Source organism: Aphelocoma coerulescens, chromosome 26, assembly GCF_041296385.1.
Source record: "Aphelocoma coerulescens isolate FSJ_1873_10779 chromosome 26, UR_Acoe_1.0, whole genome shotgun sequence".
Classification (NCBI taxonomy): Eukaryota; Metazoa; Chordata; class Aves; order Passeriformes; family Corvidae; genus Aphelocoma; species Aphelocoma coerulescens.
In genome coordinates, this window is record NC_091039.1 from 4,018,180 (window position 1) to 4,046,018 (window position 27,839).

The 27,839-nt window shown below is 50.7% G+C and overlaps 1 protein-coding gene across 2 annotated transcripts in view; it reads left to right on the forward strand.

Moving 5' to 3' along the window:
* Positions 1–833: 833 nt before the first annotated feature.
* SYT6 (synaptotagmin 6) overlaps positions 834–27,839 on the forward strand; it is a 35,797-nt gene continuing 8,791 nt past the window's right edge. For both annotated transcript variants that reach the window (XM_068995950.1, XM_068995951.1), the window contains exons 1-4: positions 834–1,193; positions 19,759–20,092; positions 22,637–23,195; positions 26,923–27,043. In XM_068995950.1, the coding sequence (XP_068852051.1) occupies positions 1,040–1,193; positions 19,759–20,092; positions 22,637–23,195; positions 26,923–27,043 (1,168 nt within the window). In that variant the 5' untranslated portion in view covers positions 834–1,039. The remainder of the gene's footprint in view (positions 1,194–19,758; positions 20,093–22,636; positions 23,196–26,922; positions 27,044–27,839) is intronic.

Consider the following 27,839-nt stretch of genomic DNA (forward strand, 5'->3'; position numbering starts at 1 on the left):
CAGACCCTTCGTGTCACACGGAGTCACCAGCCCAGCAGCTGGAGGAATTATCCAGCCTGGGAATGGGGCGTGGAGCTGATTCTGTGCTCAGGGGAGCCTCGTGCTGCGCTGGGTGCTGGGTCACCCCTGGGCCACTCGTGGTGTGACAGCTCCCAGTGCTCCAGCAGGTGATTAACAGGGAACACAAACACGATCTAAGCACACCCTGCTGTGATGTGGGGCTGAGGGACCTGTGCAGCCTCAGCCCTGGCTCTCCACAGCGCTCATTAGGTTTGTACAAGCTGCAAGAAGCCATCCTGCTGTACAGAATTTAACTGCCTGCTCCACAATTGCTGCTCGGGCCGTGCCTATCAGATACATGCTCTGTCGCGTGGCATGACCTGCCTGCTAAATTGCAAAAGGAATAAAAAAATACGGCGGAAAGTAAAAGAAAAAATCTAATTATGAACTAGAATGGTGCTCTCAATCTCTGTTGCCATCTGCAGCCTGGTGTGTTAGGACCAGCACAAACAAATCAATAAAGCCTGCAGCTTCTCTTATGCTGCCTTTGGCAGTTGTAAGTAGTTCGTGCAGTGTTTGTGGGAGCACTCTGGTTCCTCCTCTCTGCTGATGTGCTGTCCTCAGCCAGGAGGTTTCATCACTCATTTTATTTGCAAAATCCAGGGTTGGGACCTGGAACTCCTCACCTGGAGGGAGGGCAGCAGTGAAAGGGTTAAAAGGAATTATCTGGGCTGCAGCTTTAATACGTCTCGTGTGGAGGGCACGAAACTGAGTTTGGTAGGAGGTTCTTTGTCTGGAGCAGCCTTGGCAGTAAACAGAGCTGTGATCTCAGAGGCAATGAGGCACCGGGAGCGCCGGGGGCTGGACACTCCGGCTCTGAGCAGCGGCCGTGGGGCAGCTCCGGGTGTCCCGGCAGGTGCTGCCATGCCAGAGGGTGGAACTGGAGTGAAGCTGCTCCTGTGATGAGCCCCAAGCCCACCCTCTGCTCCTAGTCTGAGTTTCCTAGAGAGCAGCGGGAGCGGAGGATGCGGAGAGGGCGATGAGCGGTCCCAGGGAGGACGGCCGCTGTCGCAGGGCCATCAGCATCCTCACCGAGCTGTGCCAGAAGAAAAGCCTGCCCAGCCTGGACCTGGACACCTGCAGGGAATTCCTCCTGCTGCCTTCTGACCAGAGCCTGATTATCTCCGAGCCAGGTACGGCCCCTGCTCCCATCTGCTGAAGGGTGGTCATGGAAAGCAGGAGGGACATCCAGCCCCTACAGGGGGAGGAAAATGTTTGGGACCCCCGAGTTAGACCCAGGGGTTGGTCCTGGCACCCCTCTGGGGGGTCCCTTCCCTTTCCACGTGTTCCATGGTGAAGTTTTGGGTGCAAGTCCTGCCTCACCTGTTGATGTGGAAGGAGATGGCTGCGTGGGGGGACAGCTGGGATGTTCCAGGCTGCTTCATGAGCTAAAGTTCCTGGGAAAGTTCCTTTTTCAAAAACACAGACTCCTGTCCTGTGTAAAACAAAAACCAAACCAACAAAAAGCAGTGAAGAGCCTCCTTAAGCAACTGGGGTGGCAGGAACTGATTGGTGCTATCCTGGTTTGAGAAATGGAGGGACCCACAGGGATTGCATGGATTTCTGCTCACCACGAAGGGATCTTGCTGTGCTTTCATGTGTGTGTTTTACTTTCCCTAAGAAGTGCTTGAGTTGTCCCGGTCAGGTTGTAGAGCCAGGGAGGGGCTCTGGTGTGTCAGGGATGAGTCAGGAGCAGGAATTCTGCTCCAGGAGCAAAGGGGCAGCTCCGTGTTGCAAAACGGGGCATTTTCCCTACACTTGTTCTCACAGCTGCTCGCTCCAGAGAGGTCTCCTGCTGTCACTTCAGAAGACATTGGCAGGGACAGTTGGAACCCCAGGCTCGTGTGCTGAGGAGCAAAACCCCAGATCTCATAGTTTTTAGAATTATTGGTAGCCTGTTGTAAGTTGCTTGTGTATTCCAACATTTTCATAGGCGGCTTCTTCCAAGGGTCCTGTAGGCAGTGATCTGTAAACCCAATGGATTCCACAGCGCTTTTTACAGCTCGAGTTTTCACAAACTTTTCTCCTCTGCTGAGCACATTGTGCAGAGCCCCTGTGCAGCACAGCTGCCCATCAATCCCTGTCCAAGGCTTTCTGTGTCACCTTCCCTCTCTTTCTCCTGCCTCTCTCTGCCAGGATCTCGTGCTGGGGTGCAGCTGGCACCCAGGGCACAGGGCACCAGGATTCTGCCAGCCCTTGGTTTGCAGTGGAGCTTCCAGCACTGCTTTGCTGATACATCCAGCCAAACACCTTCCTGTCACATCCCCCTTTGCCTGTAACTTAATTCTCTTCTTAAAATGAATTTGTTTTATACCTGCCTGTTCTGGAGGCCTCTTACCACGGCTGGTTGTGTCCTTACACATCACACCCCCTGCAGCAGTTTTCTCTATTGCAAGTAGAGCAAACAGCTTGCAAACTTATTGCATCACTTCGGAACTCTTTACCTTGCACCAAAATTAACGTTTTCCTGACTCTGCAGCAGAAATCCTCTGCACTGCTCTTGTTCTGTCCACCCTGATGTGACAGATCTGCATTTGTTTGTGCAGCCTGTCCAGGACCTCGTGTTCAGGTCGGGATCACATCATCATCATCATCTGCCCTTAGCATCACAAATGTTTTGTGCTCTGAGCTGTGGTTTGAGTGTCAGCCTCGGTGCCGCGGGCGAGCTGTGCCGGGCTGGCTGCACAAACAGCCAGGGCTGCTGTCTCTGCTCCGCACGGCTGGGCCCATTTTTATGTCTAGACAGCACTGAGGACACAGTTTGGGCCCGACATGTACGAATATTTCTCAGTCTCTGGCTGTAAAGCTGCTCCAGCAAGGGGAAAAAATTCTGTTTGCATCAAGTGTTAACTAACACAGCTCCAGAGGCATGATGCTTTTCCCATCAGTGCTGGATGTTTATCTAATTATCTGCACTGATGCTTTGTCCATTTTATCCTGAAGTCTCATGTTGAGCAGATTTGCTCTCGGCCGCCTGCAGTCCCGTGTTCAGACGCAGCCAGCCCGTCCTCACCAAGGCAAGCAGAGGGAAGGTGGGGCTGTGTGAAGATGAGCAGATGGCAGCAGGCAGGTGCCGTGTCAGAAGCAGGGCAGAGGAGCCCTGGCTCCTGCTGGAGTGTCCCCGTGTGGGCAGCACAGCCTCAGCAGCCACACGCCAAATTTGTTGGAGTCAAACTGGCCTTATTTGTCATCATCATGTGGAGTCTCCAGCTTCTCGGGGAGTTTGTTGCCTCCTGGATAAATCTATTAACTACTGGCTGGATCAGCCTGGCTTGTGGAGTGTCCTGCTGAAGTTGAGGTTGAAGGAAGTGCTGCCAAAGCTGGAGCCAGGCTGCTCCTGCACAGCTCAGCACAGGGGCAGTTTGGTTTTTTCTGCTGTTTCATGCGTGGATGGGGAGCAGTATCCTCAAAGAATGTGTGGAGTGGCAAGGAAACGAGCCAGGTATCATCAGCCTTCTTGAACTGCATCCAGGAGTGGAAAAAACCTGTGAATGTAAAAATGTTACTGAATAGTTTATATAAGAGTAAGTTTTGATGCGGTGGTCTATATTTTTTTAAAACCCTTCTGGACTGAGCGGCTGAAAGGGCTGCTGTGGATGAAGTGGATGCACCTCTGCTCTCTGGTTATGTAATAGCTGAATCTCCTCCTCACAGCCAACAAGAGCAATCGAGCTGCAGCATTTCTCCTGTGTACACCCAACAAAGGAGGATTGCAGGCGCTGCCGGCGCCTCGCCCGGCAGCCAAACCTGTCAGAAAAATGAGGAGTTTGGCTGGGGAAGGTTTCGGTGCCGCTGCATCAGTGGGGATGAGAGGGGGAGCTCTCCCTGCAGTTGGGCCCGTGGCGGTGCCAGGAATAGAACTGATCTCTTGGCTGGGGGCCCCGAGATGGAGCGAGCTGCAGCATCCTTTTGTTGTGCCTATCTCCAGTCCTCCCCCGTAGCTCCCTCCATCTGATCGCTCTCTTCCCTGCCAGGCCTCAGCTGTCGTGCAGGGATGCTGGGAGTGTCACCCGTGCACGGGTGTGAGCTGTGGGCAGTGACACTGCCTGTGCTGTGGGGACAGCATTTACCACAGGTGATGTCCTTTAAGAGGATGGGCTCGTCCCTTCTGGGCCCTGGAGGAGCAGTGGGAGCTCTTGGATGTAGCTGAGGGAGTTTGTGGCCCAGCTGTACTGAAGGGCAAAGTCCTTGGCTGTGGAGCAGGGGAGTCAGGACCCCACAGGACCATGGGGATAGTGATCTGTCCCCCTTCCCAGCCCCTCTGCCCGTGGGAGTGGAGCTGCAACAGGCTCCAGGGTCTTTGGGAAACGGTGCTTGGAGTGGTGCCGTGCAGGGCCAGGAACTGGGCTTCAGTGATCCTGGTGGGTCCCTCCCAGCTCAGGATGTTCTCTGATCCTGTGGTTCCCCACAGCCTGCTCCGAGCTCCCCTGAGCAATCTCTCCCTGCTGCTCCTGCCCAGAGCTGCTCTGGGGGGATGGAGCCATGGTCCTGGCTGCGGGAAGCTCAGCTGCAGCATCCCTGCATCCCTGGATTCCAGGACTGTGCCGTGCCCTGCGCAGCGCTCACCAGCACGGGTTGAGCTGGGCACTGGTCAGGCTGCTCTTCCTTCGGGCTGAGCTGTGCTGCTGACTCACTCAGTGCTCCCCTGAGCCGGGTCCTGCTCCCTGCGGGTTTGCAGAGGCTGCCAGACAGTCCCAGGAGATCATGTGGGGGAAAGGGGAAGCTGGACTCATTCTGAAATGATCCTGCAGAGCTCATGAGTGTTACTAAAGAAAATAGGTTTAGATGGGATATTGGGAAGGGATTCTTCCCTCTGAGGGTGGGGAGGCCCTGGCACAGGGTGCCCAGAGCAGCTGTGGCTGCCCCTGGATCCCTGGCAGTGCCCAAGGCCAGGCTGGATGGGGCTGGGAGCAGCCTGGGACAGTGGGAGGTGTCCCTGCCCATGGCAGGGGTGGAACTGGATGATCTTTAAGCTCCTTCCCACCCAAACCAGTCTGGGATTCCGTGATTCTGTGACTGGAGCCAGCGTCTTGTGATGATGATTTAAAGGACGGTGCCTGCGTACAGGAAGGAATTTATCCTGGGATCAAAGCACATCCAGGAGCAAACCTCTGGGTTTGATTTCTACCTTCAGCACTGCTGTGCTGCGACTTTCTTTAAATAACCTAAATTGGGGGGTTTTTGCCTTAGTGATCCATTTGTACAAAGCTTTGCTGCCCAGTGGAACCAGGGCAGGAGGCAGTGGGGGACGTGCAGAGGGGCTGCAGGTTGTCCCCAGCAGTCCCTGTTGATCTCAGCATGGTGAGAACCCTCCTCAAACCCTCCCTCCATGCACTGATCCACCCCAGCAAAACACTCCTGTGCTTTCCTGCTGCAGGAGGAAAAAGCTGGAGTGAGAGGCAGGAACAGGGCAGCTGGGGAAGACACAGAGTCAGAGAGACCTTATGATATCTGTGTTCCCCAGCACATGGTGTCCTGTGTTCCAACCCTCCATAATTCAGAGCACATTTAGTGTTTTGCCCCTTGTGTGAACTTGCTGTTTTTGAAGGTCCTGGTGCAGGCAGCACAGCTTGTACAGCACTGAACACCCTCCTGACACTTGGCAAAGACTATGAAAATGCTAAACCAAGCACAGAAGTGTTCTTGCTAAGGGCAGAAAAAGGGGGGAATTTCTGGGCAATAACGGATTTTTCATCGCAGGACTGTTGGTGCAGAAAGATCATTTTTTTATTGAGGAATTGCTTCTGGAGTATTTTCTGGGAAAAAACCCTATCCCCTGATAGATAAGTTTGATTAATGGGAGAACTGATGACACCCCCATTCATGGTTATGGGATGCCTTCAGCCACTACCTGTGAAATATGGGCATGTCTTGAATTTACTCACCAGGCATAACAACACACTTTTCTGAATCGCCATTCAAGTGTATTTTAAGTCAATATAACAGTAAAGATGCTCCAAGCCACCCAGGCAAAGCTAATATTAATCACTGAAGCTTGAGTTTCCAGAGGCCAGGCAGGCATGTGAGGAGCAGCTCCTTGGGGCAAGTATCTTTTTTATCACAGAGTAATGCACTTGCAAAATGGATCTTGCCTTTCCTCCCAGGGAAGAGCCAGCCAGAGCTACGTGCAGCAGATTTGCTCTTTAGCCTAACTAAACCAGGCTCAGATGCTGGAGGTATCAGGTTCAAACCTTGCTGCCAGAGGAAGGTTTGTTAAACTGTATTGAAATAAGGTTGAAACCTGCAGAGTAAATCGAGGGAAAACGGATTAAATCGCCTGTCTACAGACGTGTCTCTGCTCATGCATTGTGTGCGGATCTGTGGCTCTCCAGCTGCCTCTGGCTATGCTCTGAGATGGTCCTGGTAAATAAAAAGCCCCTCTGGAGCTGTGTGGAGTGTGCGTGTTGGGGAGCCCTGTGAGTACCAACCTCTCTGCATAGGCGCAGCTTTGCAGCCGCCTAATTGCTGCTGCTTGATTCATTCCCGAGGCAGAGCAGGGAGGCTGCTCGTGTTTGTGGATTCGTGCGGACTCGGGAGCCTGTTCCGATGCAGCTGCAGTAGCCTCATGCATAGTCAGGGATCAGCATTCCCAACTCCATAGAAACAGCAGCGGGATCGCTGCCGGTGTTAATTGATGCGCGAGCAGGAGGAGGGCAGCGACCAGGGACCGCGCTGAGGAGCTGCCACCGCTCTGGTAAGTCCACATTTCTGAAGTTACTTTAATAATTCTTCACCTTTTTTTTTTTTTTTTTCCCCATAATATGGAGCCGCTCATCCTTAAAAAGCATTTTGCTTCCTCAAAATGCCTTTGCTGTTGAAACATTCTCCCGGCTCTCAGTATTCTCCCGGCGTTGCACTGAGACCCAGCGTGTGCTGGGAGCTGGTTCAAACCAGGGCACGGCCTGGCCCCGACCTTCCCCACTGTTCTGTGGGATGACTCTGGGAAGGTGGTTGGTGTTCCTGTGTTTGCAGGTGTTTGTTGCTCGGCATCCTGGCTGTGCTGGAGTTGCTGCACTCGCCGTGTGCTCCTGGCAGCTGGATCATCTCCCATGTGTGTGCTCATTGTGCAGGGATAAACCGGACCCAGAACGGGGAGTTGTGTCTGATACAATTGTTTTATTTACCTATAACCTCAATTATCCTTGTTTATCATAACTGTTTCTTCTCACTGCTCACATTTCCAGGTACAATCAAATATTCTTTCTCAGGACCCTTGGTTTCCTTCTCATCTTGGTTAGGCAGCCTTTTCTGCCCTTAATATTTGCTGTTTCTTTATCAAAGATGACAGTATATATTTTCCCTTCCCATCTGCATGTTGGAAAATCAGGGATCTTGTCTGCGAGTGTTTCCATCCAGCGGACTCCCTGACAGCAATCGCGCTGGCAGTCGATGGGGAGAGATGCAATAAGTCCCTCTGCCATATATTGTCTTTAATTATATTTGTACCTTGCAAAATGGCATCCTGGAGGGTCGGGGAGGGGATTTTTTTGGAGTGATTGTCTATTAACTGTACATTTTCCCTGCCTAGGAAAGTTCTCCTGCGGGGAGCCTCGCGTGCAGCGGCGCCGCAGCTGCTGGCTGAGGGTGTCTCTCTGTTTAGTTCAGTTTGTTGTGCTGTAGCAGGTTCATGTTTGACAACATCACAGCAAACTGTGCAGCGAAGCCTGAAGGCAGCATGCCAGGAGCTCCCTTCACACCAGCCCTCTCCAAACTATCCTTGAGGCACACGGCCCTGAACCATTTGGAATAATAATTGCCCAGGAATTCTAGCCCCTGGTGTTGTAATACTCTGATTTTCTGGGCGTTTGTAGCTGCTGCAAAGAAATGAATACAGTTGTGTGGCACAGTGTGAGGTGACACCTCCTCAGTTTCTCTCTCCAGACGCAGCGCTTCATCTCCTGCATGATGGTGAGCGTTTACTCAGAGTTTGATCCCAGCTCTGAATCTGGGCTCTGGTCAAAATGCTCATGCTGAAAGAATCATGAACTGCAGGGTATGGAGTGGTAGGAGCCACTGGAAAAGGGCATCTCAGAATCCATTTAATCAGTGTGTGGGATGAGGCACAGCCTGCACACACCACTGCTGCACAGCAGCACATTGGAGGGGTTAAAGAGCCCTGTCTTTGTTCCAAGCTAATGGAAGCAGCAGCAGCAGCTGCTGGCAGCAGCAGAGCCTTGGGGAGGAAGTTCCCTCCTCACTCAGGGCAGCTTGAACAAAGAAATGCTCTGTTCCAAACCTCTGCATTTGGGTGCAGGGTGCCTGTACCAGCCGTGGGCTCCAGGCAGGTGAGTCCTTCCCGGCTGCTCCATCTGAATCCAGCTCTGGATCCGCCAGTGCTGCTCTGCCTGCTGTGTGCTGCTGTTTTCAGCGTGACAAGTTGAGAGGGACAGAGAAAGAGGGACTGATGTGGGTTTGTGTGGATGTTTTGGGTCTAGGTGGCTCCAGCTGGCAGCTCGAGGGCACCAGGCTGGGAATCACCAGGCCTGTGCAGCACCTGGAGCCAGGGCAGTTCTGGAAGAATCCTGCATCTCCAGTTTTGGGTTTCCCATGGGGCAGGTCCAGGCACTAAACTCACCCAGAATGTCTCGTGAGCTCAAGGAGCGCCTTGTGCTGGAGGGGCTCCGTGTCCTGGGCAGGGGGCACTCAGGAAAGCCTCTGGGAAGCTTTTCAGGGCTGCCTTGTCCCATGCTTGGGGTCTTCCTGACTGAGCTTTTTGGGGTCCCCAAACTGTGTCCTCTTGTGGAGCCTGCAGCCCAGGACGGGAGGCTTCCAGCACTGGGATGGGGAGAGACCCCAGCTCTACTCCCTGTCAAGCTTTACCTTGAGATCTTTTCAAGGCAGCCTGATTTTAGTGGTTTTTTGACCCAAAATGGAGTCTGAGAGGGAGACACAGGGAAGCCTTTCCCCACAATTGAATCCCAGTGTAGGAAGTGAGGGGGAGCGAGGTGGCAGCTCCAGGGTGGAGAGTCTGGGCACAGAGGCACTGCTGAGCCCAGCCTTGCTGGTGTCTCACAGTAGACATGGCTTTGATCAAGATTTTGAAAGGAAATTTTAAGTTCCAGGGTTTTTGGTTGCTCAAGGGAGGCAGAGAGATGGTGAAAAGCTTTTACTTGTTCCGTTTGCTTTGCATCCTGAAACGCAGTTGGATTTCTGCCTCCCAGAAGTGTCTGGATTTCCGTGGTTTCTTCTGCCTGGCTCTGCTCAGCCCCAGGTCTGGATAAAGGGCTTCCCCCCATGTTGAACAGCCTCAGCCAGGCTCCCCTGGCACACAGGGCTCAGCTCAGGTGCTGTCTGTGCAGGGCCATATCCCGGGGGCATGAGGATGCTCAGCAGGGATTTAACCCCAGCCCTGGTCGCTGTGTGTGTTCAGCACCACTGAGTTGTTTACAGATGTTGCTACAGCATATTGTGATAAAATGTCATGGGATTAGCACACAGCCCTGTGCCATAATTGCATTCACTGTGGCTTATAATAGTTCATTAGCTTGTCATCAGTTAGGCAGAAAGCAATGACAACTCTTCCTATCACATTTATAATGCTCTAGAGAGCAGCTGATTAAGTCACAAAGTGACATAAAGCACTGGGGAATGTTTCCTTCGGCTTGAAAAAGTTTTTTTTTCTCTTTTTTTGTCACTTTTGATAACAGAAATGCTGTGTTTCTGACAGCACAAAGCTCCCCTTTGGGTTGCACATGCCAGCAGAAGTTTCAGTGACAAATCTGCCTTGGATGCAGCCTGGAGGGAGAGCCCAAATTGGTCAATAATGGCTGAATACCAACATTTTTTGTCTTCAGGAACCTGTGATGGGGCTCCTCCAGCCCAGCCACTTTACTGAGGATCAGTTCTTGTCCCTGATGTCTCTCAGCACTGTGTGAAGCCCACAGTCACCCAGAGGGGTTTGTGGGGGTTGGTGGGAGAGGGGAGTTTTGTCTCCAGGTCCATCTGGGGAGATGGAGCTGAGGATGGGCTGAGGGCTGTCCATGGGCAGAGTCAAGGTCCGAGTGGGCATCTGGGACATTGGACACTGGGATTTGGTGTTGCAGCCCACAGAGATCCAGGCACTGTGGGGTTTCATTGCTGTGTTCTGGCTGCTACGCTGGAGGTTCCTCCTGCCCCGAGAGCCACGCAGGGCTCCTCAGCTCTTCAGGATCTTTTGTGTTCTTTTGGGGAAATTAACTCTTTCTCCATTCTATTTCAGTGAGAAAAGCCCAAGCTCCAGGCCACCAAACTCTCATCTTACCTCACATCCCTTTCTTTGGTGTATTGTGCACTTCCATTTGGTTGGATTTGATGATCTTAGAGGCATTTTCCAACCTTAATGATTCTGTGATTTGTAAGTGTTGATTTTTTCCCTTTTTTTGGATATATATACACATAGGGACATGAGTGCCTCATGGCTGACTCTACACTTGAACATCACCTTTCATGTGTCCCTCTGAATTACTCTGTTCAGATTTCCCTCTGGTTTTTTAAACTCCCCTGGGGGCTGGAGCAGCTCCCCCTCCAATGTCTGAGAGCACTTGCCGTCTGTTCCCTGGGTGAAAGAAGGACCAAACCATGAACTGAAGAACACCAGGTGGCAAAGGGTTTGACAGTGTCTCTTCTCTGTGTAATGCACTTGTTTAATCAGCTCTGTCAGGCCATGAGCTGTGGCAGTCCCCACGCAGGGACTGGGCATGGGGTGCAGAGAGGACGGGGACAGCATCGCCCACACCTCTGTGCTGCCTCCTCCGGGCCAAGACACAGCAGGAGCTTCAGCTGCAGCCTGGATATGTAGGCAGGAATAAAAACAACTCTCTCTGCTCCTTGCAGGTAGGGCATGATGCAGGTGACAGCTCGGGGGTGTCCCAAGGTCTCATCCTCTCACAGCCGTGAGGTGCCGCAGGCTCCAGCATGACATGGGAAAGCCTTGAGGCTGTGGCTGGGGATGTTATATTCATGGGGATTAATAGAACTTTATTACATGTGCAGACTCATGGTTTAAGTATTTTCTCCTTAATTATAACTTGGAGTTTATAAAATTGGGGAATTTGCAAGTATTGGCGCTAACGAGCTGAGAGCTGCTTTCCAGGACAGCAAATTCTCAGCGAAATCTCTGCTCTCTGTGCCCACTGACAGCACCCAAGGGAGCAGCTGGAGCTGTGCCAGGGGACTTTAGGTTGGATACTGGGAAAGGTTCTTCCCCCAGAGGGTGCTGGGCACTGCCCAGGCTCCCCAGGGAATGGGCACGGCCCCAGGGCTGCCAGAGCTCCAGGAGCATTTGGACAGCGCTGCCAGGGATGCCCAGGGTGGGGTTGTTGGGGTGTCTGTGCAGGGCCAGGGGTTGGACTGGCTGATCCTTGTGAGTCCCTCCAATTCAGGATATTCCATGATTGTAAATTATGCAACAGTTAAAGGACCAAAACTTTGGATGAAGTTGTCCGTGTCTCGTGTTGCAGTGCATTTCCCAGCTATCGAACCACACCCCCACAAGAAATACAGCAAGTGGTGAGCACTGGTGGTGCTCAGTGAAGCAAGTTTTGCCTGGATGTGAGGGATGAGGTTGCTGTTTGCTCCTGGGCCATAGATCAGCCACTGAAACACTGGGTCCCTGCGAGGTCTCCCTATGAAGGGTTGTCTCCATCCTTAACGTGCAATAATGAGATGGTTTGAGTTTTATAGTCTTATATAATTACTCTCAAAATAGCTTCTGATTCATCCTCCCCTTTGAAGCTTATAGTTTGCATTCTGATAAGCTCTTGCATGGCAGGAACCCTGTGGTAGCAGCAAATTAATTTTTAAGAAGTTTTTTGCTGTCTGACTGAAACTTTGGCACCGGCAGTTGGAGCATTCCTTTCCTGACCTTCCCAGGATCCTTTTCCTGGCTGCGTGTGTGCAGGAGACAAGGAGGCTCTGTCAGGGTTCCTGGGGAGCCTGTGCTGGCAGGAGGAAGCCGGTGGGAGCTGATAGCACAGGACTCAGAGTCTGAGAACTGGGGAAGCACAGGAACAGGATAAATCTCATTTTAGCTTCCAGAGAGACTCTGTGGCTGGATGGGGCTTGGAGCAACCTGGGATAGTGGAAGCTGTCCCTGCCCATGGCAGGAGGTGGAAGGAGATGAGCTTTAAAGTCCTTTCCAACCCAAACCATTCCATGATTCCACGATTCTCTGGATGTCTCCTCTCAGAACATCCTCCTCCTGAGCATTCCCACCCTTCTGCTTTGAGAGGGACATTTGCCACTGAGCTCTGTGCAATGAGCTGAGTGTGAAAGTGCTCAGCAAACTGTGAGAACCTGTTTTCAATCCAAATTCCCTGTGCTGTCCTTTGTGAAATTACTTGTGGTTGATATGGAAAAAGAGAACAAGGCTTGGGATGTCCAGAGCAGCTGGGGCTGGCTGTCTTCACCTAGAGAAACCTGTCCTGTGGTGCTGGGAGTGTGCACGAAGTGGGGGGGTCTTTCAGGGTCTCCGTGGGTATTTCACACCATTTTGCAGCCCTGGCCAGCTGAGAGGAGCAATCAGTGGTTTTTTACTTTCATTACCAAGAGAAAAACAACCTGGTTTGTGAGCAGGGACAGGATCCAGGGAAGGGCTGGAGCTGTGCCAGGGCAAGGTCAGGCTGGAGATTAGGGAAAGGTTCTTCCCCCAGAGGGTGCTGGGCACTGCCCAGGCTCCCCAGGGAATGGGCACGGCCCCGAAGGCTGCCAGAGCTCCAGGAGCGTTTGGACAGCGCTGCCAGGGATGCCCAGGGTGGGATTGTTGGGGTGTCTGTGCAGGGCCAGGGGTTGGACTGGCTGATGCCTATGGGTCCCTTCCAGCTCAGGATATTCTATAATTCCATTATTCTCCTTCTTTCTGGATGGGTCATGGTGCCAAGTACTTCTGTGACTTCATCTCCCTCTCCCCAAACTCTCGGGGTGCAGCGCTGCCCTGGGCTGGGCGATGGCCCCTGTCCCCTGAGGGAGCCTGACCAGCAGCCCAGCTCCGGCTGCTCTGAGCAGGGTGTCCATGGGTGACACCTGCTCCTGGTGCTGGGATCACTCCCTGGACAGGAGAAGCTGTGAGGGTCTAAAAAAACCAAGTGTGTGACCCCCGGACCTGCGGGTGATCGATGGGGTCAGAAGTGCTGCTGCGGGAGGGCTCTGCAGCCCTTATCACCTCCCGCAGCATGAGATAACGTCTGAGGGGCAGCGGGAGCTCTGCCCCACCCAGAATTGTGCCCTGAGCTGGCCCTTTAACATCTGCTGAGAGGCTGATGAAATATTTCCCCCTCGCCAGGACCCACCTCTGTGCTGTGTTCGAGCAGCAGCTCCTGCGCTGCCAGGCTGCCTGGGAGAAGCGAATTGACGGCAGCCAGACTTTGAAGTGACAGCTCCTAATGACTCGTCTAGCTCAGGAATATTTCAGGGCATATTCCTGTAGCTCTTGCCTGCCTGGAGAGCACCATCAGCAAATCAAGAACTTGATGAAGTTTCAAATGACAGCCAAATGGCAGCGAGGGGGCCTGAAATGTGACAATAAAGCCATCAGCAGGGGACTGGCACACTGGACACAAGCCCAGCAAAGAGGGGCAATCAGAGAGTGGCGTGCAGTGCTTCGCTGTCACTGCCATGCCCTGTGCAGCCCCCAAGTGCCCACACACTGTGAGCTCTGGAAACACAGAGCCTGCTGCTGCAGGAACTGGGGCTGGGTAGGGTGACAGGGACAGTCTGATCTGTATCATTTGCTCTGCTACCATTCCCAAGGCTGTGGCAGGCTTGGAGAGGACTAAGGATCTGGCTGAGGTCTGCACGGTGCTGCACTGCAGCTCACCTCTCACCCAGAGCAGCATCCCTGGATTTATAAGCCAGCTAGCTTCCTTTCCAGAATCCCTGTGGCAAAGGGCTCTGTTTGCTGCTGCCCTCCGTGGTGGCCCTCAGGTTTTGCTCTTTGCTGTGTCCCCGAAGGGAACATTCCCTCTTGTCTCTGTGGTGCTGCTGGATGCTGATGTGGGGTTCTAATATTTGATTTCTGTTCCATCCAGTCCCTGTTCCTTCCTCCAAAGCCGAGCAGCTTTGCTAAATAAATATCTCTGTAGTTGGGGTTTAATGGAACCCTCCTCCTCCTCTGCAGCTGCTGCCCTGTGCTCCCCCCTGCCCTCCAAAATCCACCACAGCTCCCCGTGCCCAATTTCCAGCCCTCAGCTAATCAGGCTCACATTGCTGATGCTTCTCAATAGAGACAAAATGAGATCAGCAGTTGGTGGGTGCCTCACGTGGTCTGTTGTAGCCCCAGAGCTGCCTGCTCTCCTCCAGCAACACCTCTTGTAGTAATCCATCATTTGAGTGTGTGCTCCCTGCAAAGCCCTACAGAAACAGGGCAATATATTCTCACAAACACTCCTGCAAGAGAAAAATGTAGCAGAAAATGGACATAGAAGCCTGGAAGTATCTGCTGGGGTGGTGTGAGCTTGGTGTGTGACACTGGGGAACCAGTCCACAGCCAGTGTGAGTGAGGTGATCACCATCACACCCTGCTCTGGGCTCTGCCACCTCCTGGAGCTGCCCTTCCAGGAGCTTGTGCTGTGGGAGGATGTTCCATGCTCCAAGCTGTAGCTCAGAATAGCCAGGAGTGGCTTTTACAGCTGAAGGGATCCCAGCAGGGAGCAAAGCAGCTCAAGCTCTCCCTGATGCCCAGATTTTCCACGAACCACCAAAGAGCTGAGGAGGAAGAACCTCTCACAGGGAGGATGACGCTGGGCTCTTGGCAGGGGCAGGCTGGTGGCTGTGTCTGGGTCTGTGCCTGAGCATGGAGCTGTGGGACCAAGCAAGCTGTGGTGGCAGAAGGTGGGGTCGGAGTGTCCCCACTGCCTTGGTCAGGGGCTCCAGGGCCTGAGGAAATGTCTGTGCCCTCACAGGTGGCAAGAGAGGAAGGGGACAGCCAGGTCCTGGGGGCTGGTGGCATCACCCTTGTCCCACACTACACCTCACTGAGTATTTCCAGCCTCTTGAACTTCCACTCGTGCCAGTCCAACTTTGTTTAAAAGCAACAGGTAGCTGGAATGACTAATGGCTGCTGGAGTGCTGAGAGAGCCATCAAACATGTTTTGTTTTCTCTGTGGGGAGTGGGTGGAAGGAAAGCTAAATTACATCTTTGGGATATTAAATACAACTCTTCACATTAAACTCGGAGTTATCCATGAATCTCTTTAATGACAGTGCAAGCCACTTCACAGCAGTAAAAGTCGATGTTGCCACAATTAGACCACTATTGTCTTGCAGTTAATAGACTGCTCTAATCATGACTTTGTCATATTATTAATCGTTTTCTGGTTGGACTTTGCTAATTATCCCCTTTGGTAACTCAGTTTGGGCATTAGGAAGTCAGCAGGGACATCAAGCTGAAAGGCAGTTTGACTGTATCTCTTCGTTAGCTCCCATCCAGGATGAAACAAAAAGGGGGGGCTGTGCTGAAGAGCTGCTCTTCAAGTTCGTGGATACCGTGGTGGGAAGGGCTGGACCAGCCAAGGAATGTTTGTCCCTTCCTCAGTTTAGCTTTACAGTTTTAAACTGCCCCACTCTGTCCTGCCCTGGGCCGTTTGTCTTTTATTAAAGGGAGTAGGAAGTAGTGACCCTGGAGATGTTGCAGTTTTGAGCTTTTTGGTGAGGTTTAATAGCAAGGGGTTTGGGTGTTAAAAAAACAGTAAAAACACAAACCAAGAAGTCAAGTCAAAGGAGAAATGGGGTCGGTTTGGAGAGCATCCAGTCTCGTTTGTGCTCTTGGTGTCCCCATCGCTGTTGGCTTCAGGTCCTTTCTGTGGTGTTTTGGTAACAAAGGGGTTATAAAATAAGTATATAATAAATATATAAGCTCGGTGGCTTACCCTTAACATATCAGCTCGAGCAGGTAGATCATAGAATCACAGAATCACGGAATGTTGAGGGGTTGGAATGGACCCAAACCCCTGCCATGGGAAGGGACACCTCCCACTAGACCAGGTTGCTCAAGGTCTTGGCCTGGCTTTGAGCACTTCCAGGGGTGGATCCTGTCAGTGTCCATGTCCATATTTTCCCTGATCCTTGTTCTCCCCTCCTTCCTCGTTACTCAGGCGGGAGCTCACTGCTGCCCTGCAGCCAAAAGCATTTTCCAGCCGAGGGTTCCCCTGGGAAGCAGCGCTCACTCCCGAGGGGAGCCAGGCTGGAAAACAGCCGTGTTAATTTGTGTTTGCAACCTCCTTCTTTTCAGCTTTATCTTTTCAATTACAAGTTGTAATAAGACCGATTTTCCAGTTTCTCCCGTGTCTCCTGTGGGAGCTGGGCGAGGATGAGGGAGCAGCGCTGAGTTTGGCAGGACCGGGGTGAGGAATGGCTGGAGCTGCTCTGCACTTGTACCACACCACTCTCCTATAACGAAGTGACAAATAACTGTTAATGTTTTAGAGGGGAATAGAATAGAATAGAAACACAGCTCCTGTCGTGTTTTTCCCCGGGTGGGACATTTCTCTGGGAGCAGTCGGGATCTGAGCTGTTCCTGCGTTAGACAGAGCCCTTCCTCACTGCTGGATGCTGGCACACTCCTCTTTTCCCTCTTTTCCCTCTTTTCTTTTCCCTCTTTTCCCTCTTTTCCCTCTTTTCCCCTCACCTTGGATCCAAACCTTGCAAAAGGGGGATAATACCAACCAAAGAACTCATTCTTCCCCTGGGCTGAGGTGTCCTTTTGGGGGAACTGGCCTTACCTCCACCCATGCCAGGAATACCAAAGCAGCCTCTGGCCCCGGGGCATTTTCTGTTAGATGAGGAATTATCTTGTTTTTACAGTTTCTTGTAAGTTAAAGGACATTTAAAGCACAGCATTTTCAATACCAGGTATTTTTTAGAAAGTAAATGGTATTTTCAAATTCATAAGAGAAAGCTCATTAAATCAATGAAGGTCAACTCTGTCCAATTGATATTTAAGTTTAATAAGTCATGAAGAAGTCTTGGAGAATTCAATGTCATCTTCAAACAACCCAATATTCTAAGCAGGCAGATGCTTAAAAACTGTCTGTAAAATCCTGATCCCTTCCACTAGTGCTTTGTGTCAGCTGTCAGAGGAAGGAGTAGGAGGTCATGCATAAAAGTATCTGTGAGTCCTGTCAGATACATTATGAATGCCAGCCCTGCAAGGAATGACAGGAGCCAGGATCTTTCTCAAGCTGGCAACAGGTTTTCTGAAAGGATAATAGATTATTTCTGATGGTTTCCATTAATGAGCCTGGTGTGCTGGCAGAGCCATGCAGCCTATAAAACTCCTTGGAATGGGTGGAAATATCTTTTAAAAAGTCTTTGTCATGCAGCAATTCCCAGCGGTGAGAGATTTTGCATTGCAATGATTTCCTTTGTACCAACACAGAGGTGTTTGCAAAAAAAGTCCAGGTTCTTGAGTTTTCTTATGAATGTTTGACACTGAGTTTCCTGGGCACAATTCCAAGATTTAACTCAAAGTATAGGGAAGTGGAACCTCTGTGCTCTCAGCTTTGGTGAGAATACATTTAGGCAAATCTCTAAGGAAGCTCTGCTGCTGACTGGTACAACCTTATTTATTATTGAATAAGATGGGATCTGTTTATTCACCCCAGCAGCGATCTGTGTTTCCACCTCGGAGCTACAACAGAAGATAAATGATCTGCACAGGAGGCTGGGAAGGGAAAGAGAAGTTGCAAAAACCTCTGGGTGATGTTTATCCTTCCCATCTGCACCTTCCAGCCTTTCCCTTCAAGTCAAAAAACCCGTGGGCAGCCAGGGAGCTTTGCCTGGAGCTCCTGCTGGATTTGCTGGGCTCAGTAATTTTGTGGGAAAGCAATGCCTTTCCTCCAGGATGTGAGGAACAGCAGATGGCTTCCCAGGCACTGTGCAGGGCTGGCTTCTTCGGGTGTGGATGCCACATTTTGTGTCTGATGCTGCCTGGAGATTTCACTTACAGGAGCTGGTGTGAGAATCCCAAATTTGCAGTGGCTGCTGCATTCCCAGAGAGACCCGAGCAAAAGCTGATGGTACAAATGTGCTCCTGACCACTTTGCTGTCGTGGTTCACCAATGGTGGGTGGGGGGTTTGTTGTTTTGTTGTGGTTGTGGGGGTTTTTTTCAGTAATTTTTAAATTCAGCTCTTTATTCAAGATAAAAACTTAGTCTTTCCTCATACTTCACAGATTTTTCTCAGCCTTAACATCAAGGCAAGGTTAGATGGGGGTCTGACCAACCTGGTCTAGTGGAAGCTGTCGCTGCCCATGGCAGGAGGTGGGATGAGATGATTTTCAAGGTTCCATCCAACCCAAACCATCTTGTGATTCTATAATTAAATGTCTTATCACAGCTTTATAAAACTAAACTATATGATCAAAGGGAACAGAAGGTGTTTTATGGCTCCTGTTTAAGGTAAAGCACATCGGGAATCACTTTCAGAGCAGCTGGGATGGAGCACAGAGGGGAGTTCCCAGCTCAGAAATGCACTGGGCACCCACTCTGTTCCTTGGGGCTCGGGTAGAGAATTCATTTATGGTCCAAGAATAGATATAGATAGCATGGGTAAGAGGTAATGCTTATTCCATATGAACTTTTGGGGTGTTTGGTGGTTTTTTGCTTGTCTGTCCTGTCCTGCACTTGGGTAATTTAAGGAGTGTGGCTTTACTGGGTACTACAAATAACAAAGCAATCAAGGAATTGTCCATGAGCTCAAAGCAACCCATGATGGAATTGTCCATAGTCCTGACACTGCAGACTTACCTCCAGAACAAAACCCGGCTCCACCATCAGGGACTGGTATTCCTTGGGATCCTGAGCTCTCGGAGTTTTGGTCTGGATGGCAATCTGGGAATTAATACACTGTAGGAAAGGAAGCAAAAATAGCCAATGGTTTCTCTTTGTGCAGTGCTGTGAATCATTTCACAGCCTAGATGAAGTATGTATATATATATATATATATGTATATTTATACACACAGACATGTATATATATCTCTTCCATTTTCCTGATTCGTCAGCCACACATACAGAAGCTCTTTCCTCTCCAGAAAAAAAGACTGAAATACACAACACATGAGGTAAAAGTGTCTCAGGGCATCAGAGCACACACGCAGCTCAAGTGCTGCTCAGACTGAGGAGGACTGTGTAGTACTTTCTGTACAAACTCCTGCTATGTTTGGTTTCTCTGCATCAGCAGCTTGTGATTATTTTTTCCTTGGTGCTGCTATTTACTTTTTATTCCCTATGGGCACATCTGGACAAGATGTGGGGGCTGATAGTACAACAACAATCCACTTCCAGGATCCTGGTAGATGGATTTTTTTCATTACTGTGCCTGAGCAGCTGTGACATGAAGCAGAAAGGCACTTTCTGTGGTACAGCACCCGAGCTTGTTTCTGTCATGGAATTGTACAGATCTTCTTGATTTCAGACTCAGCAGTTTGCTGATGCCGCAGAACAAACCAAGGATGGTATTTTATAGCCAGTTTAAGCACCAGGGTGTAAAACTTCACAGCTCTGCCCATATGGAGACACCCATTTCTCTGCAGGTGTGTCCCGAGCCTGTCAGGGGCTGCTCACTTGGGCTTGGCTCTGGCTTGAAGAACCTGCTAAGAATTCTCCATTAGTTGTGATTTAAGTCAGTTTGGACCATTTCTCCCTTTTGCTTATGATTTTCTCACCATCTGTCTTTTCTTTTCTTCTTTCCCATCCCTCCCTGTCACTGTCCTTCTCTCCCTCAGAGCTCTCCGTCAGCCTCCTTGCAGTGATAGTTATTGTGTGTGGCCTGGCCCTGGTGGCAGTGTTTGTGTTTCTCTTTTGGAAGCTGTGCTGGGTTCCCTGGAGGAACAAGGCCCTTTCCTCCCACCTGGCCGTGCTGCGGAGCGAGGCAGGAGACAAGGACAGCATGGCAGACAAGCTCAAGGACACGGGGGCCATCAGCTTTCTGGAGGCAGCTGTGAAGATCAGCCACACCTCCCCAGACATCCCTGCAGAGGTCCAGATGTCCATGAAGGATCACATCATGCGGCGCACGCGGATCCAGAGGCAAACCACGGAGCCGGCGTCTTCCACCAGGTGAGGGCTGGGATGGGATGCTCAGCCTGGAGGAGCCTGAGGTTGGAGCTCACTGGGGGCTGCAGCTCCTCCCGAGGGGCAGCTCCGAGCTCTGCTCTCTGTGACAGTGACAGAACCTGAGGGAGCAGCTGGAGCTGGGCCACAGGGAAGGTTTAGGTTGGAGATCAGGGAAAGGTTCTTCCCCCAGAGGGTGCTGGGCACTGCCCAGGCTCCCCAGGGAATGGGCACAGCCCCAAGGCTGCCAGAGCTCCAGGAGCGTTTGGACACCATTCTCAGGGATGCTCAGGGTGGGATTGTTGGGGTGTCTGTGCAGGGTCAGGAGCTGGACTGGATGGTCCTTGTGGGTCCCCTTCAGCTCAGGATATTCCATGATTCCATGATTCTGCTGGGTGGGGATGAGGTGCTCAGCAGGAATGGGGTGCTCAGCAGGGGCAAAGCTCTGTGAGCAGCTGGAGAGGTGGGAGGATTGTTGGATGGAGCCTGAGACTCAGATACCATCGGGGAGACTGCAGAGAGCACCTACACACCAGATTACTGTCCAAAGCTTGGCCATCCACCAATGAATGTGTTAAGACTGGTTTACCATGGCCCTTTAAAAAAATCCGGGATTCAGGCCCTGTTACTGCGACTTGACCTCATTGTGTCAAGTCACCCGCATGCTTTGGCCACTTTAATTTTGTTCTAACGTGAGAGGCAGGCTGAAGTATCAATGATGTACCCTGTCAGACAGAATTAGACCTTTTGGCTCTCTCTTGCTGTTGTGGCTCCTGGCAGAAACAATTAGATCAGCACAATTGATGGATCGCTCACTGCACAAGCCCAGAACCAGCTGCGCTCGGTGCTTGTGCTCAGATGGGGACAGAGACATCAGCATCCTCCTCAGGAAGTCAGGGAAAGGCTGTGTGAACCTCGGGACACCTTCTCAGCATGGATACAGAGGAGAGATTTAGATTAGATGTTAGAAAGGGGTTCTTTACTCGGAGTGGGGTGAGGCCCTGGCACAGGGTGCCCAGAGCAGCTGTGGCTGCCCCATCCCAGGAAGTGTCCAAGGCCAGGCTGGAGCAACCTGGGATAGTGGAAGGTGTCCCAGTCCATGTCAGGGGGTGGAATGAGGTGAACTTTAAGGTTCCTTTCCAACACAAACCATTCTGTGATCCTGTGAAATGCAGCATCTCTCCTTGACACAGAAGGCGGTGAAACGGGGACAGGAAAGAGGGATCACAGGGTCCTGGCTGTGCCCCAGAACTTCTGTTTGCCTCACTGGCCGTGCCTGGGATGTGCACAGGAGTGTGACAGGGAAATCAGGCACTGCTCAGAAAATTGGCTGCACTTTTGCAGGATTAGTGAGGCACCAATGGCAGCTCCCTGTTTGAAGGAGCTGAGTTAAACCAGCACGGTGCCACCTGAATTTCTGAGCCACACTCTTTTATTTATCCTCACTGCTTTTGGACAGCTGATTCCCTCTCTGCATGCACACGCTCCTTCTGCTTTTATTACTCCTTTCCAACAGAGGAGGAAAAAACCCTCAGCCTGTCTGAATTAGGACAAACAAAGTGTGACTTGGCTGTACGTGGGCAGGTTTCAAACCCACTTTCTCCTTGGCAGGTTCCTCTGATTCACAACCCAGCCTAACCCCATCCAAAATACCTCTGAGGAACCTGCCAAGGTCCCCAAGCACCACATATCACTGAAAGCTAATGTTCTGGCTGTAGAGTTCTTAGTTTGGTTAAATAACTCTATAAACTGCTCTTGTAAACACCAGATAATCTGGAATAATGCCCTGAGTCCACAGAAAGCTTTTATGCTTTGTTCAGATAAAGCTCTGCTTACACACAGCTTGTGCTGGAGGAGAGCTCAAGGCAAGAGACGCTTCCCGACGAGGCTGTGCCTCCCTTCCTGTCAACAATTATCTATCAGTTTCTGATGAGTCTCTTGGAAAAGTCTGGAAGCAGCAATACCCAGCAAAGCCAGGCTGGACAGGGCTGGAAGCAAGCTGACCTAGGGGAAGGTGTCCCTGCCTGTGGCAGGGGATGCAGTGAGATGAGCTTTAAAACCCTCTGAACCCAAACCATGCTGTGGTTCTACGAGTAAAGCCTCACCTTCTGAACTGGTCGTGGTTGTCTCACAAAAAGAAAAAGCAAAAAAAAAAAAAAGGGATTTTTTTGCCTGAGAGTGCTTAGTGCCAGTATCTTGGAAGTGTAAGGACTGAGGGTGGGGAAAGTCTCCATGTGGTGCTGTCTGTGATTTGGGTAAGGAGTTGTTGGGGCCCATCTGTTCAGCTGTGGGCTGTGACTCGTGCCACAGGTGAGAAAGCACAGCTTGTGGCAAATACTCTGGAATTTAAGAAATTTGCTGGATTGGTTCCTTGAAGGTTTTTGGAGGTGTTCCCCTCTGTTCACGTCCATAACATACACGGTTTCTGTGCAGAGGTCAGGAGCACCTGTTGAACTCATTCTGTGCTCTCTTGCTTTCTGAGTCCGGGGGAGAAAAAGGAGAGCAATGTGCTTGGAAACCCACAGAGCTGTTTGTGTCTTCCTCCTGCAGGCACATCTCCTTCAAGAGGCACCTCCCCCGGCAGATGCACGTGTCCAGCATGGACTACGGCCTGGAGCCGCCGGCCGTGGCCGAGCAGCCGACCAGCATCGGCCGCATCAAGCCCGAGCTCTACAAACAAAAGACTGTGGACACCGAGGACCCCAAGAAGGAGGCAGAGAAAACCTGTGGGAAAATCAACTTCACTCTCAAGTACGACTACGAGAACGAGACGCTGACTGTCCGAATTCTCAGGGCTTTTGACTTGCCAGCCAAAGACTTCTGCGGCAGCTCGGATCCCTACGTGAAGATCTACCTCCTGCCCGACCGCAAGCGCAAGTTTCAGACGCGAGTCCACAGGAAGACCCTGAACCCCACCTTCGACGAGTCCTTCCACTTCCCCGTGCCCCACGAGGAGCTGGCGAGCAGGAAGCTCCACCTGAGCGTCTTTGACTTTGACAGGTTCTCCAGGCACGACATGATAGGAGAGGTTATCTTGGAGAACCTGTTCGAGGACTCAGACCTCTCCCGGGAGACTTCCATCTGGAGGGACATTCAGTACGCCACGACGGTGAGTATCTGCTGGGTGGCGTGGGGATTCTCCCCAGGGGTAAATCCTTCCTGACTCCCTTGCCTCCTGTTAGCCCCAGGGACCTGCAGCCATGGCACAGTTCTCTGCCACGTGCACATGATCCCAGTAAGAAAGAGCTCTGCGGGGCCAGTAGCAGCCCGTTGGTGCTGAGAGGTGTTGGACGTGCTGCTGGCGACCCTTCCAGAGTTGGATTTGGGTCTTTTAGTAGTTCTTTTGAATTTGCCCTGGAAGGAAAGCCAAGCCTCAGAGAGGAAAAGTCCCAGCCCCTTCCGTGTTCCACAGGGCTGGCAGGAGAAGCCAAGTGCTCACATTGATCGCTGAGTGCAGAGCAATGACATTAACCTCTCCATAATAGCTGTCTGCTCCTCCTCTGCCCTCCCAGGAGGATCTGGCTGGTCCTCAGGGCGAATGAACAATTGAACTGCTCTGCAGCTGGACACCAAATCAGCCATCACCATTGTCATTTCACATTGTTATTTCTGAAACTGAAAGATGAGACATCCCCACCCCTGTGGCTGGAAGCGTGGGCCCTGTCACATCTTTCCCCGTGACTGGCAGAATGCCACAACTTGCAAAAATCTGTCCTGCAGCTTCCCTCGTAGCTCATCTCATACCTTTGCTCTCCTGCTTTCTGTGCTGAGGAGGGAACTGTCAAACATAAATATATATTGTGGCCAGCAGTGCCAGAAGACATTTGCTTTGTAACTCTCAGCTTTTCTCTCAGCACCGTGTTCCCCACCAGCTGTACCCCTTGGTGATTTCCATCAGTGCTTGCTCTGCTGCAGAGTGCTCAGAACTTTCAGAAAGCTCTGTGAAGTCCAGCAGGTGTGCACAGCCCCGTGTCCTGTGCTGCTGTGCCCAAGGGGACACGGTCCCAGGGCACTCAGGGGACACGGTGTGCACGCAGCACGTCACCCTGGAAGGTGGCTCTGGGGCTGGAGCTCTCCTAGGAGGGCACGGAGAGCTTTGGCTCTGCCAGCCTGAGGACACAGGGATGGATCTGGTGCCTGCCAGGCACCCTGGGGCAGTGCTGGAGCGTGCTGGGAGCTGCTCTGTGCTGCCTTTTGAGCGCCTTGCCTGGAAGTGCTGTGGGAAGGAGGCACAGGATCAACCATGAGGAAAGCAATAGTTTTAGTTAGCAGGGTGCTCACAGCTCTTGGCTTCCAACCTGCAAACAGCCATGGATGTTATGATTGATGGATGGTAATGAAAGCAGAAATGCTGGCAGTGAGGCAAGCAGGCACCAGGCACATCCATTCACCCAGAGAGGGGCTGCTGGAAGGGGAGCAAAGTGCACCAGATGTGCTGATGCCTCCTGGAGGAATCTGCCTGTTGCTTCTGCAAGCAATAGAGGATGTTTTCCTGGCTAAATAATCTCATTTAATGGGGGAAAACCCCACAAAAGCAGGTGGAGATGTGCCAGCAGAAGGGTTATTGAGGGAAAAGCCTCCAGAGAAGGTGTGAGGGGAGCAGAGCCAACCCCATGCCCAAGATGTGCTGTGCAGCAGCCTGGCAGAGCTGCCACACATCCAGCACCACATTGGTTTCCATCCCCTCGTCCTCTCTGTGCCATTCTTAAGGAATGTGTTGCTCCTGGAACATCTCAGCCAGCTGTAGCACACCCAAGGACATTTCTGCTTAATCAAAATTGAGAAGGGTAAATACAGTTTGCATAAAACCCCAAGAAAGCTCTGGGTGCCTTATAATGCATGAGATCAATGGTGTGGGTAAGAGGGTAGGGACACACTCAAGCACTGATCTGGTCAAATAGCCAGCACTCAGCTACTTAATTAATGACTGTACAGCTTGTGAATCAGGGAAACATTTTTGGTTTCAAGTTTATTGATTCAGAGCTTCCATTATTTCCTAAAAGGTACTGATAGGAATTTTGGAAATGTCCCAAGGTCTATAATCTGCAAGAAAATAATGCACCCACAGGACACGCTTTGCTCTCTTGTATTTATGGTTGCAAAGAAAAATCTCTTGACCTGATACAATGAGGTCAAGGAACAATTTATGTTCATTTTATACCCTGAACGGGTCCTCTCAGTGCAAGGAGAGGAATAGAAGATGAGATGGTGTCCAGAGGGTGCTGTCACCATCTCACACGGGGCTGCTCTCTTCTGACATCTTGTCCAAGGTCTCCTGACCTCATCCCTCCCAAACTAACTAAGAACAAAGAATGCATGAAAGAATGGACCCAATCAAGATTTTATATAATATTCATTAGTATTCTGCACGTCTAAGTGGAATAAAGATTTAAACTTTGCCTTACCTGAGAATGAGCAGGAAATAATTTGGCAAAACCCTCATCCATCAACAAGATCTATTCCCCTAACACTTAGCAAAGCTTTAAGTGCATTTACTTGTCTTTCTAGTTCCATCACTCTACTCCTAACAGCTACAATTTCTTTTCAGCAGATCATTATATCACATTGAAAGGAATCAAACACACTGTTTCCAAAAATAAATGGGTTGTTTGCTCTACAGATGTGGGATCTGTATGTAGAAAATAAGATTTTTTTTTTTTAAATCCATTTTTAGAAGGTGTTTGGAAATCTTTTCTGCTGACTTCAGATAATGATGCTTTCTAGTTTAAATAAGACATTTGGTTTGTTTATTTTTCCCTGAATTCCCAATGGCAAGGCAATGATGGAAAGGGCTTTTAGGAGGTGTAGTCGATGAAGCTGCAGGTACAAGAAGTGCTAAGAGCCACGGATAAAAGTTATTTGATGGGGCACTAAAAGATTAAATTGCATTGGCCTCTGTGTAATCCAAAAGTACCAAACATTTCTGAGTGCCATCTGCTGGTTAATTCCCAATTTATACTCACACAGCCTCACACTGTGCCAGCACCTTGAACCCATCTCAGAGGGCTTGGTGGTCCAAATGTAAACATGTCACAAACTAAAAGCTCAATGGGCCCTTCATGGTTGTCTTCTGGTTTAAAGCTTTGACATCTCAGATGGTAACTGCCCAAAAACTCATGCTCAGCTTCAGAGAAAACCAGTGTGTTACTCAAAGATGTTTTCATTTCATGCAGAAATGTTGGGCACCATCACAGTCATAAACCTCTATCACTGAATTCATCCCTGCCCATGGCAGGGGGTTGGAACTTGATTATATTTGAGGTCTCTTCCAACCCAAACCAGTCTGTGGTGTTGTGCACTGATGGCACTGGCTGTAGTAGGAAGTTTCTGAGGAGTTTGTTGCAGTGCACAACCAGAGAACACGGCACCACTGAGGGTCAGGAGCTCATCTTTCTGTCACCTCACTGTGTTCGCCACATTCCTGGAGGAACCAGGCACTAGAGACATGTACTGTACATTCAAACAAAACTTGATACTAGTTTGATTTCCTTACTGCATTGATTTGGTGTGAGATATCCCATCTCCTCTGTGTGAGCAGGGGAGCAGGAGTGCATCAGCTGTGCATTAGCTGTGCATAGCTGGGAGGCTGCAATGGGAAGCACAAAATCCGCTGAGGCAGAGGGAGATTGTCCTTAACTTAGATGTGAAGCTGTAACACATTTTTCCTGTTCTCTGCATTCATTTTTTAGCCAAATAGTATTGGGGTGCACTGGAATCACCACCATGAAGTGTCCTTCACTCCAAATGGCAGAGCAGAGGAAGTGCTGCGGTGGAGGAGGAGGCACCTGGCTGGTTCTGCACGTTTCCAATAAAATGTGTTCTCTGTTTTATTGAAGGAAAGCGTGGACCTGGGCGAGATCATGTTTTCCCTTTGTTATTTGCCAACTGCAGGTCGCCTCACCTTAACAGTCATTAAATGCAGGAATCTCAAAGCTATGGACATCACTGGTTACTCAGGTGGGTGTTTGGTGGCTGAGGGGGACCCCGTTGCATCCACATTTCCTTCCTCTTCCAGTATCCTCAGTGGATGGTGGGTGAACCATCCCAGAAACACCTGAAAAAGCTTTGCCTGTATTTTAAGTGCAAACAAAATGTTTTAAGTAGAATTATCTGTCGGTTGTTTCCCATCCCACTGGAGGGTTTGCAGGGCCAGAGCTCTGATCCATCTCTTGGGTTGGACACTTAGATCTGTTGCAACCTTTTATAGCTGGAATCAACTGTTTCACCCCAAGATCAGGAAAGGATCACGGGCCACCTGGATAAATCCCACTGGAATGTGCATTCCCCTGTCCAGTGGCCAGTAGTCAAACTTAAGGATCACAGCCACCTGAAGACTGTTGGCATTCACAGTTTCAAAGAGCTGACTTGCACATTCAGCGTGCACAAATTCTGGTTTTCATCATAAAAACCAGTGTCTTTTCCAGACACCAACTTAAGAGTATTTGAATTTCATTGTACAAAAGGCAGTGACAACAGAGACCTTTGCAGAAAATGTTTCTGCTCAGCTGGAGCCATACGAAATGTCTGAGAGTTGAGAATTCAGGTGAAGCCAGCTCATCCTTTCTGCAATAATAATATTGCAGTGCTGGTTCTCTGGTGCCTGAACCTCAGGTCACCACCCACACCAGTATGAGAAATGGTGGCCTTTACTGCTCTACAAAAAACTTTTTTCTAAAAGTGCATTTGAGGAGTGCCTCTGGCTCATTGGAACTCACGACCCATCCTCTGATAAAGCTGTTTCTGTGTTGCAAAG